Source organism: Schistosoma haematobium, chromosome ZW (genome assembly GCF_000699445.3).
Source record: "Schistosoma haematobium chromosome ZW, whole genome shotgun sequence".
NCBI lineage: Eukaryota > Metazoa > Platyhelminthes > Trematoda > Strigeidida > Schistosomatidae > Schistosoma > Schistosoma haematobium.
The window spans coordinates 72,889,077-72,901,202 of record NC_067195.1 but is presented as its reverse complement, the minus strand read 5'-3'; the positions used below and the strand labels follow the sequence as shown (position 1 = coordinate 72,901,202).

At 33.2% G+C, this 12,126-nt stretch overlaps 1 protein-coding gene across 1 annotated transcript in view; it reads left to right on the top strand.

The window, feature by feature from the left end:
- FHOD3_1 (FH1/FH2 domain-containing protein 3) overlaps window positions 1-12,126 on the top strand; it is a 123,685-nt gene that overhangs the window by 35,972 nt on the left and 75,587 nt on the right. The window contains exon 2 of the mRNA XM_051212245.1: window positions 4,774-6,615. Within this exon, the coding sequence (XP_051072402.1) occupies window positions 4,774-6,615 (1,842 nt within the window). The remainder of the gene's footprint in view (window positions 1-4,773; window positions 6,616-12,126) is intronic.

Genomic DNA, 12,126 nt, shown 5'->3' with positions numbered 1-12,126 from the left:
TGATGATGATGATAGATGATGATGATGATGATTGATGATGATGATGATGATGATGATGATGATGATGATGATGATGATGATGATGATGATGATGATGATGATGATGATGATGATGATGATGATGATGATGATGATGATGATGATGATGATGATGATGATGATGATGATGATGATGATGATGATGATGATGATGATGATGATGATGATGATGATGATGATGATGATGATGATGATGATGATGATGATGATGATGATGATGATGATGATGATGATGATGATGATGATGATGATGATGATGATGATGATGATGATGATGATGATGATGATGATGATGATGATGATGATGATGATGATGATGATGATGATGATGATGATGATGATGATGATGATGATGATGATGATGATGATGATGATGATGATGATGATGATGATGATGATGATGATGATGATGATGATGATGATGATGATGATGATGATGATGATGATGATGATGATGATGATGATGATGATGATGATGATGATAATATGATGATGATGATGATGATGATGATGATGATGATGATGATGATGATGATGATGATGATGATGATGATGATGATGATGATGATGATGATGATGATGATGATGATGATGATGATGATGATGATGATGATGATGATGATGATGATGATGATGATACTAATACCTTCGAAATAGTTAGGAAACAATTAGGAGACTGGAAATTTATCTTTGTAGATGGTATGCTCAACAAGAATAGTCTTTTTATCCCATGTAATCATTATTCGCTTTGATTAAAATAAACTGAAAAATTCCACTCATCTTCTACTCTTGTTTTACACCATTCTATTGGCTTTCACTCACTGAATTCCAATTCAACCATGTATTTATCCATTCATTATTCGGTATTATTATTATAATTATTAAATGAAATTATTATTAAACATCGAGGCAATACGCACAGGATGCATATACGTCAATTAGAAACCGATCAATTGTAGTCCTAAACAACAATCGGAAAATGCAAACAAACAACACCAAGTGAATTTAAACCACCCCATTAGACAAACAAGTGACCATCAAGACTCAGTAGCTAAGTGGATAACGTGATGACGTTTAAAGCGAATAGTATTGGGTTCGAGTCCAAGAGTGAACATCAACTCTGGGATGCGGAAACATTCAGCTGACGAGTCCCAAATAGGACGAAACGCGTATCCTGGATTTCACTACTAGCCACTATCCATCTTTGCTTATTATTATTATTATTATTATTATTATTATCTATAGAGTTAACTTCATTGTGGTACATTTTCTACATCCATATATGTTTTAATCTCAAATATAGTCTAAAACTTTTTAATTCTCTAAATTTCGTGTCTCATTGAATGTTACATCTTAAACTGATATTCTGACTTTTTTTGTTAAAGTATGTTTATTCCTGATTTCCAATTCTTTTTTGTTATTTGTCCTAATTCAAAGTTGTTTACACCTTAGAAAATGTGTTCAATGCAGAATAAAATTATATTTTCTTTTAAATTGATAAATACTAGATTAAATATTTTGTTGGTATTCTTAACAAAACATGATCTATAGTTTATTATGGTTTCTTAATTATCTATAGGATAATCTGTTCAATTACACTTTTTGTGAAGAATACTATACCGATCCAAATTTAGATTTTTTTCGGTTAGTTATTTCTATATTGTGTCATTGTATCATATGTAGCATTATTATATCCCCTTTTCTTTTCCAGAAAAAAAAAGAAAAGAAACACCATAAATATATTTGTATTATTGAGATCATGGACCGATTGATGTTAGACCACCGTTGGAAACATGAAAGCGCTGGACGTCAGGTTCGTCTTAATGTGGGACTCCCCAGCAGTGTGCACCCACAATCCCGCTCGCGGGATTCGAACCCAGGGCCTTCAGTCTCGCACGCGAACGCTTAATCTACTGGACCACCGAGGAGTCCCACAATAGGACGAAACGGCCGTCCAGTGCTTCCAGGTTTCCAACGGTGGTCTAACATCAATCGGTTCATGATCTTAATAAAAAACTTATTAATCTCTACAACCCTAATATTGATATCTGTATTATGTTAGTTAAAGTTGGTTGAACTGAGAGAAAAACAACATAATCATAGTTAAATGATATAATAAAATAAACTAGTCTATTTCCAAGTAACAATTGTATTTTATTGAAACTATATAGGAAATATATATCTTTCGGTATTTTGTATGTTTCATATGTAAATCATGTGCTTAGTGGTGATATGATGGAAATAAAAGTCATTCTTCGATTGATTTACTCATTATGAGTTTTGTTTAAGGTTACTTTCGTTTTGATTCAATGTAATGATTACTTAATGTAGTATTTCTTTTCTCTTCTCGCATGATATTTTATTCTGTATAATATACGATATTCTTGTTTTCCATTGACATGAACTCTGTTCAGTATGTGATTTGTTATGTCTCTAAGTACTTTTCATATATGTGATTTCATCCTAATTATTAATTAAAATGGGGACTACAATTGATTAGTTTCTCATTGACATATATGCATCCTGTGCTTATCGCCTCGATATTGCCTTAATTCACAAATAGAAATAAACGTATGTCCTGGATTCCACTGCTAGCCACTATCCATTTATGCTTATAATGCTTTTGAATTAAGGCAATACGCACAGTATACACATATGCCAATAAGAGACTGATCAATTGCACTCCTAAATATTAATAGGAAGATTCAATTAAACAATAGCAAGAGAATTAATACTTATTTCATTCATGAAGGAGATGATTAAAATACTCATAGTCTGAATTAACATTTCAAAAATCTATTTCGTTTAAATGTCTTTTAAAAAGATGAGCCATATTTGTAGATTAGAAGGAAGATTTTAGGAATGTCGAGTTTATTGAACTAGATGGCTTATTTGTGAAGCTTTCATTTATATTTTAGGCAACATTATCAGAGTATAATAAAAAACGGAGTGAACTTATAGGATTCCTGTTTTTATGACTAACAGATTGTTTTAACAACATAAATTTTGATTAATTATCTCCATAAATAAGTTGTCATTATTTGTCAATTTGTTTCAACTGTTTCCTTCACTGGGCTGATATTTAACCTTGGTGTTGTTTATCATTTTTCGTAATGGCTGATTATTTCAAGATATCTGTTGACTGATGAGTCTCTGCCAATGATATTGCCTAGAACGACAATAAAATCTTCATGACTAACCCGTTTAGATCAGTAAAGAAAACACCTCCAAAAAGTTCCTTAAGTAAGGTAATGAAATAAAGAGAAAATATTGTAGACAACACTAGTGCGAAAGCGAGAAGCGGATAAGTTATTTCAATCACATCTTCAAGACCTTCACTTCAATTACATGAGGGCATTGTTTCTTCTCGAGAAAACCATCAATCTCTGATTTTAATCTTTATTCTAATCGTTTGAGGATTAGAATAAAAAGACTATCGACCTGTTAATCTTATGTACTTTTTTGGGATAAGAATACAATGTTGTATGGTTTGGATCTAAATTATTGACGACAAAAACTTAGAAATGCTTAGGCAAGAAATGATTTGTTCTCTTATCTCAACCCGTTCTGGTAATTTCTAATTCATTTTTTTCCTATTTGCGGTTAGATTGATTGACCACTAACCAGTAATCAAAGTCATATTCATCTAGTCTACAGTTTCGATCAAATTATATCAAACAAGTTGTAACGTGGATACTGGACCCATGTCTCATGCTAGTTAGTACCTATAATCTATTGGGGACTACCACTCTCAAGGAAGATACGATCACTTGTTGCCCAGTGTCAGTTTGGGATGTTACCACTGAGTTTTTAGGCCTAGCAATGACTTCTTATAAAAACAAGATATTTACGATTATTAATCAGAACTAACGATTAGACAAACATAACAATGACTATCTTAGTTACGAGTGTTAAGAAGGTTATCTGCCAACTACCTTTAACCACATTAATAATAATGTAGGTGATCTTACAGCTTACTATTCTTCCCAATACTATAATAGCAATCTCTTTTTACAATACCTATTATCAATTTCTGATTATTTGGTCATCTTACTGAGTTAAGTTTTGCTGGACTATACATTAAATATCTTGATGAATAAATATGAGGTAAAGTGTCACACCATTTTTAAGTTAGCTACGTTTGATTATTACATTTTATAAATTAGTTTTTAATCTTTTAATAAGTTATCTATTATGAATTTATTTTTAGTCTGTTTTCTTAATTATATACACAAGAGATTGTTTTGATGGAGTTTTTTTCTCTGAGTTGAATGGTTTGATCGTGTATTTATTATCCACTTTGCTCAGCTATTCTTCATCTCAATAGGCAGTTGATTAGAGGTCTGTATCCTACATTTGTTGGTAGGACCTAATGACGAAGACACTCGTGGAGAAAATACAGTTGTTCTCGAGTGAAAGCTTGCTTTTTGGCAAAATTTTCCCATTTTCGAACAACGAGAAGCGTACTACGCTCTACGACTAGACCATCTAGCTCAGAGAACAAAACCATCCACCTGAGCTACAAATCTTCTCCAACATCTCAATAAGAAATTGCAGTGAATTACTTAATATCCATTCAGTACTATCTGATGTTTAACGGCTTTTAAGATTATATTTAAAATTCACTTTCCATTATATTTTATTAAATAAATACAGAAAAACAAATGGTTGTTAATTATTTATTTAATGATAAAATTTGTTATTTTTATTGTTTATTTATTTACTTAATTTTAGCTAACTTCCAATTATTCAAATGGATATCAATCAAATAAAAACTATGGAAGTAGTGTTTCAAGTCCAGCAGTACAGTATAATTCAACGAAATCACTGGGGACAACATCTTATCCAAATTTTGGCACAAGTTATACATCAGATATTTATGGTTCTAGAAAAAATCGTGCAAGTTCTATAACTGGTAAAAACGATATTAATGATTATACATATGGTTCTGGACGTCATTCAAATAGTGGAACAGATTATTCATCAAATTTTTCAAGTTTCTCAAGTGGTCGCTATCCCAGTGGATCTATATCATCATCACGAGATTCTGGTTCTGTAAAGGATTATAATAATTTGTCCAAATCAACTGGTAATTATCATCGACCATCAGTTAGTAGTTTATCTTCTTCAATTGTTAAAGAAGAAGATGAAATAGATGAATCAAATAATAATAGTTCAACAAAATATATTGTTGTTACAAGTAGAGCTACTTCCACTGAAGAAAGTTCTCAATACAAAAATAAATTAACTGGTATATCTACGACAAAAACAGAAAAGATAGAAATTAAAATGCCTCGTCCAGTTAATATACATAATTATACACAAACTGGTGATGATATAATTCTACCCCCGACTAAAGTTTCATCTCCCTTACCTAATGGAGAAAAAGTTAGTGGTCCTCGACGTATAAACATCGGTGGACGATACTTAAGACAATTATCAGGTAATGAAGACGAAACACAGAGTCCTAAACCTGGTCGTGGTGGATGGAGAGAGTCTGTTTACGGTGTTGATTACTTAAACATGTCACGTGCACAAACTCAACCACCATGTTCATCAAGCCCAGCTACTAATAACATTACACCTAGTGAACAAAAGCGTTTAGAACGTGAAAAAATGCTCGAAGAAGATTGGAAAAAACAAATTCAACTAGAAATCGAACGAGAAAATCGTCGTCTACGTCAGTTAGAACGTAAAGCTAAATGGGAAAAAGACGAGATAAAAAATCGTGAATTAGAAGAAGAAATCAAGCGTAGAAAACAAATTGCCGCAAGTTTAGCTGAAAAAGAAGCTAATTACAAGTCAGATTTTCATGCACAACAAAATAAAGACCACCAGTCCGCACAAAAATTGCCAATAGCTAAAAAGTTTGAGACGATTATCTCTCAGGATCCAATACAAAAAGTTAATAGTTGGCGTCAGCAGAATTCTCTACAAGAGGCTGACCCCCCACATGCTGGTGAAATGGATAATTCTCAGCTATGGGATATGCCACCGAAAAGCAATAGTTCCGATATTGTGAAACTGCGGTCACAAAATAGACAGCCAAGTGGAAAATCTGATGCAGTAAGATATTCTCGAGATTCAGAGGCTACTTTACGCCAAGACACACTCACATCTTCAGTTAACAGTGCACCAGTATATGAGAACGGGGTATCAAATAGACGTCGAAGTTCTGCAATGTCAGCTTCTTACTTTTCAAAGCATACAGACATTGACGATATATTAAAAGACAATGTTTCATCGAAGCAAGACAGAAAAACATCTAAAGATATGCTGAATGATATTAGTAAACGAAAAGATTACTATGCAGATGGAAGTGGTGACTCTGACGATGATCAATGTAAAATTGTATATAAATCATGGAAAGCTAAGGAAGCATTTCAAAAAATGCCATTTGAACTACAAAATTTATTAATGAAAAGTCATAAACGACAAATTACTATACCAATGTTATTGAATGTTTGTCGTAATAAAAATCATGATAGAAAATTCACAGATTTAGAAGAGAAAAATTTTCGTGGTTATCGTACTGTAGATGAATTACTAACTGAATCTGGAATCGATGTTAAAAAAGTAAGTTATGAGTTTTATTATTATTATTATTATCATAATTAATGTATAATTTATCAACTTTGTGCTGATGATGTCGTTCACAAGAACGATGAAAGCTCCACGACCAAACCATCCAGCTTAGAGAACAAAACTCCACCAAAAAAATAATTTATCAACTTTTTTTCACTTGTTTTCAATGTGAATTAGAAAAATCGCTAGTTAAATATTGGTCTCATCATATGAAATCATTCTGTAAATACTCCGTTTAATGATAATTAACTATTGACTAATCAATATAGGATATCATGTTCTGATTGTTCAAATCAAGTGAAATCTGGTAGTTGATCTGATTTATATCATTTAATTATTTAACTTCAAGTAAAATATGATGGAATTTATAATAAATTATAGTTAAATGCTTTGGTTAATTGGTCCCCTTTATTAAATCCTATAATCGATTATCAATTAATAAAACTTTTCTATATTTACGATTGATTGATCATTGGATAGTGGTCAGGTCCTTCTTAGTGCAGGTCGAATCCTATCGACTAAGTTGCAATGTGGCTACCAGTCTACGTGATTCCATATTGCGTACACTATGTTGAGATAGGATAATGGTTGGAGATAGTCAACAGTAAACCCCGGACCTAGGTTTCGTATTACTTGGCATTTGTCAGCAAGGTGTATCTGTAATCTTGAGGGAACTGATACTCCCTTGACGGATTCGAACCCGTTTCACCCAGCTTAACAGTCAGAGATGTTACCAAGGTATTTAAATGTAATAAAAACTAACATTCCTAAAAATTATTATACAATACGTATAATAGTGTATTAGTCAAATAATTATATTTACTCATAACTTTCACCCTATTAAAAGGTGTATGGTAAAAACGTCCACTCAAAATGAGTAGCTGTACCAAAGGGATATTTTTAAGAAAAATATTCTATGTAAATTCTACACTTGGAGATTTATACGAATTCATCATACCAGAATAAAAATATAAAAATAAATTCAATATAATAATATTTATAAAATATCCTCAATACATCATTTAATAGTTTGTTCTAAGCCCTCTCTAGCTGGAAGTTGCTTGATGGTTAGTTTATTTTATTTATTCATTTGAACACAAAAATACTGATACAAAGGGGCACCGAATACAATGCGCCACACAAGTCACTTGATTTATGTGTGGGCTGTAGTACTGCCTGGGTGCTCGAACCGAAGCATGTGGTTTTATTAGAGGGCCGCATCTGGAGCATTCGGCCTAAAGATCTGATCCACAAGACAATGTAGCAACATCAGGAGACAGTTCCATGGTAGCCGGTGACCAACGGTTAGTTCACATGCCATTTGTTCCTTCAGAATTCTGGAGCCCATGTGCACCATCGGTTTGGAATCAGGGTGTTTTTATATACCCTAGGTGGACTCTCCGTGTTCACCAACCTGGTTAAAGCGCCTGACATTCGCTTTTCGTCCTCTCAATTTCATAGACAAACCCTCGGTTCGAGAAGGCACTGAGTAGGACTTCCCTGACAGTGGCTGTATACGCGTGGCCATGTAAGAGTGATTCGAGAGGGATAGCTGACTCTCTCCACTCTCAGCCGTACCAGGGCATTTGGGGGCCTTGATGGTTAGGATACCTGACCTTCAGCTATGACGCCACATGTTCGAATTCTGCCTAATTCTTACCCTGAAATAGTTAGCTCAAACTCTAGTATACTAGTATGTGTACATATTTTCATTGAAGTAAATGGAAATTCTGTTTCTCATGAATACTTTTATAAGTTTTTTATTCCAAACTACATCTTGACTTCGTGGGCGTTTTTAAATCCTAAGTAGTTATATTATATACAAGTTTATGTTTTGAATTATTTGGCCAGCATACATACATTCAATCACTCTAATATAATCTACAATGCTAGCAATAGCAGTAAACATTTCTGTTCAATACGTTGAAGAATCTAGAATTATAGTGACGTGTTTAATAAACCAATTAAAATACATCCCCGTCTATGTGTTTTATTGATAAAAAGTTAGGTACTGCATTATCATAAATGAAAAATATATTTCCAAGTAAGCACTGATTTCACTTGTAGTCATACCAGAATATGCCTAGTGTTTTTTTAAAGTGCTTGTTAACAGAACATACATTGTATTTGAATAAAAGGATAGAAGAGTAGAGCTATTTAGACTTTATTAACGGCTTTGAAATAGTGTTAACTCAACTGTTTATTAAATTGAAGCCAAAATATTAATAACTTGTCATGAAACTTGATCGGTTAAAATTTTTAATTCTTGATATTTTATGACAAATTCGGTAGTATTCGTAAATAGTAAACCTCACTTCTGACTTATTCAATTGAATAGATCAATGACTTTCTTAACTGTAATTTCATTATAATACTATTTAATCCAAATCACCTAGACGAAGTAACATTTTACAAAATTATCTTTATTTACATAAGTCAATGTAACATTGATAAATTGTTAATAGTATATCCTTAACTTATTCACTAGCAAATAGAATACAAAACATGAAAACTACTGGAAACTAAAAAGCAAAGACTAAATCATTTAAAATGTTTCTATTCAACGAGATCTTATGACTTGTATAAAGGTCACCTATTATGACATTTTCATGGGTACACCGACAATGAATCATCAGAAAGACACTTTTTTCTTCTATAAAAAAAGTAAATTAGGCAAACATGTAATGAATAATTCTTGATTTAAAAAGAATAGGCGACATAATTGTATACGAGAAATGTATATTTTCTTTCGAACCAGTTTCTATGATTTTAATGGAAATAAATACATCACTTACAGAGTAATACAAAATGTTTACCTTGATGTTTACTGTTTATCGTTTCTAGTTTGTTTTCTGAAGGGTAAGACACACTACTTTTAATTATTGAAAACTGTATAAATCCGAAAAAAAAAGGAAATCAATTTATGCACGTAGTAAACGAACAAATAGGCGAAATGTTTAAATTTGGCATTTAATTTGCAATAATCATCTTATAAGTTCTAAATAATTGTGCTATACCCTAATTGGCTAACAAAACAACATTTTTTTTACTTTATATATTTACGGAAAAACCTGTAGTTGACACTCCAATATCTATACAATCAATGATTTACTTTGAGTAAGCAATTAATCTATGTTTAGCTCGACACTATCACCATTGAATGCCGGCTCAGTGGTCCGGTAGGTTAAGCGTTCGCGCGCGAGACCGAAGGCCCTGGGTTCGAATCCTGCGAGCGGGATCGTGGATGCGCACTGCTGGGGAATCCCTCAATAGGACGCAAAGGCCGTCCAGTGCTTCCAGATTTCTAAAGGTGGTCTAACATCAATCGGTTCATAATCTCAATCAAAAACTTAATAATCTCCACAACCCCTAAACTAGTAACCAACATTCGTTTAACTTACAAATGGAAGTAGACCGTATTGTGTGCAAATCTACACAATTCTGTGTCACCTAATATTCTGATAATAGGGAACTAAAAAAGTGATCAACCAAGCTGATTTTCCTCTGTAAAAATCTTCATCAATCAATATATTAGGAACCAGTACTTTTCTAAATTGTTTCCAATTCTGCGGTAAAGAGTTAAAAAAAGGAAATATGATAATTTAATGGAATTATCAGAATCATCATAAACATTAACGCAAAGATATGAAGCTAACAATTAGCTATTAGTCAAAATAAAACGGTACATCTGTTATGAATCAAAAGTTGCACACTAATTTTCAACTAGTTTTCGTTTGTGTTCAGTTCTAATGGTAAAAGCTGTTGAATAAAATACTTGTACTGTCAAACATAAATAAAGAAATACTAATTCAGTTGGTCTGAAGGAATAAATGGAAAACTAATCCACACTAACGAAATCCTGTATGATAATAATTCCTTTTCCCAACAATGACAACAAATTGTTACAATAAACATCAAGAAAGATAACCCAATGTATTTTCTATCGTGACTATGGTGATTGATAGGACTACTACTTACTGCTCCATTTGATTTGAATGCATAAACGACCTTGTACACCACAACAACTCCGTTGTTGGAAGCAGTCAGTTTACTTATCACATGTGCCACTTGATACCGATCTAATTATCAGATTAAAAGTGTAATGACAAATATAAGAAATCACTAGATTACTCAAGTGCAGTTGCATGAGACTAGCGTCTAATGTAAAAAAGGTTATCAAAGACACTTCTTTGTGCTACAACGTCTATATGTAGCGTAGCGTAGTAGTGTTCCAGTGCAGTGGAGTTGCTAGGTCTAGCAGCTACCACTTTACAAAGTAAAACTTGTATAGTGAAAGTGGAGAGGAACAAAGAGAAAATGACAGTCAGAGTGTACGGATGAAAAGTTGATGTAAAAAACGTGAAAAGTCAAAAGTCTAAAAATAAAATATAGACTGGGTGACAGCGGATGAGGCGAGCAGAGATAGAAGAATAACAATAATAATAGTGGGAAGATATGAAACGAGTATCATGTACGGCTGTTTCAGGTGAAAGACGATGAGTCACAGGTCTATACGTGATGGTCGAGCCTCCTCCTAGAGCTTTTCATTGAGTAGGCTACGGTCGGGTTGTCTGCATGGCACTCTAGGTTGGACTGCCCTTAATGAAACAAAGTATCATCAATATAATCCTTAAACTTCGTATACATTCCGTCTTGATAACCGTCACTAGATAACGCCACAACGGCATATTAATCAGAAGGCGAATATGAAGTGTTGATTATGTTTATTATGGGAACACAAACAGATATCCAAAATTACAGGTGCGTTAAGCAAGCATGAAAGAGTTGTGCCGAAAGGCAAGCAGGCAAGCGTGCGAGTCAGCGAATATGAGTACGAGTAAGCGAGTACAATTAAGCGAGAGAGCAATGAACATGAATAACATGGACATATATATATATATATATATATATATATATATATATATATGAATCATCGAATCAATTAAGCGGTTAGTAGTAAGGTTAGCAGCCTGAATAAATGTGTAGGCAGTAAGCAATGTTCAAGCATACATGTTCATACATTCGCAACAATAATAAAGATACAATGATATAGATAAGTTGTTTTTGTACGGATGACTCAGTTGGTTAATAAGTCAACAAAACGACTTGATCGAATTAAATGTGAACAAACTCAACTGCACGTGAGTTGTTATAATACCTGGGTCGCAATTCGCCGATGTTTTAGAGCAGTGATTGCAGAAGAATGATTAGTCGACTTGCGTCTTTGTTGTTGCTCACAGTAGCACTTCTTAACATTTTTGAAGGCTGATTGTCAGTCCTTTTTGTGTCCGTTTTCCCATTATTAGTACACCTCTGTGCAGTTCATATTAACAGGCCTCACGCTTGGCCGCTCTTCACAGTTTAATATCGCTCTCATAGACAGGAATTCAGTAACCGAGGTTTACAGGGAAATCATTGATAAATATTAGGAGTAGTAAATGGCCCAAAATGACGCCCTTAAAATCTTTAGACTTGGATGCCCTTGAGATTCATTCTACCTTA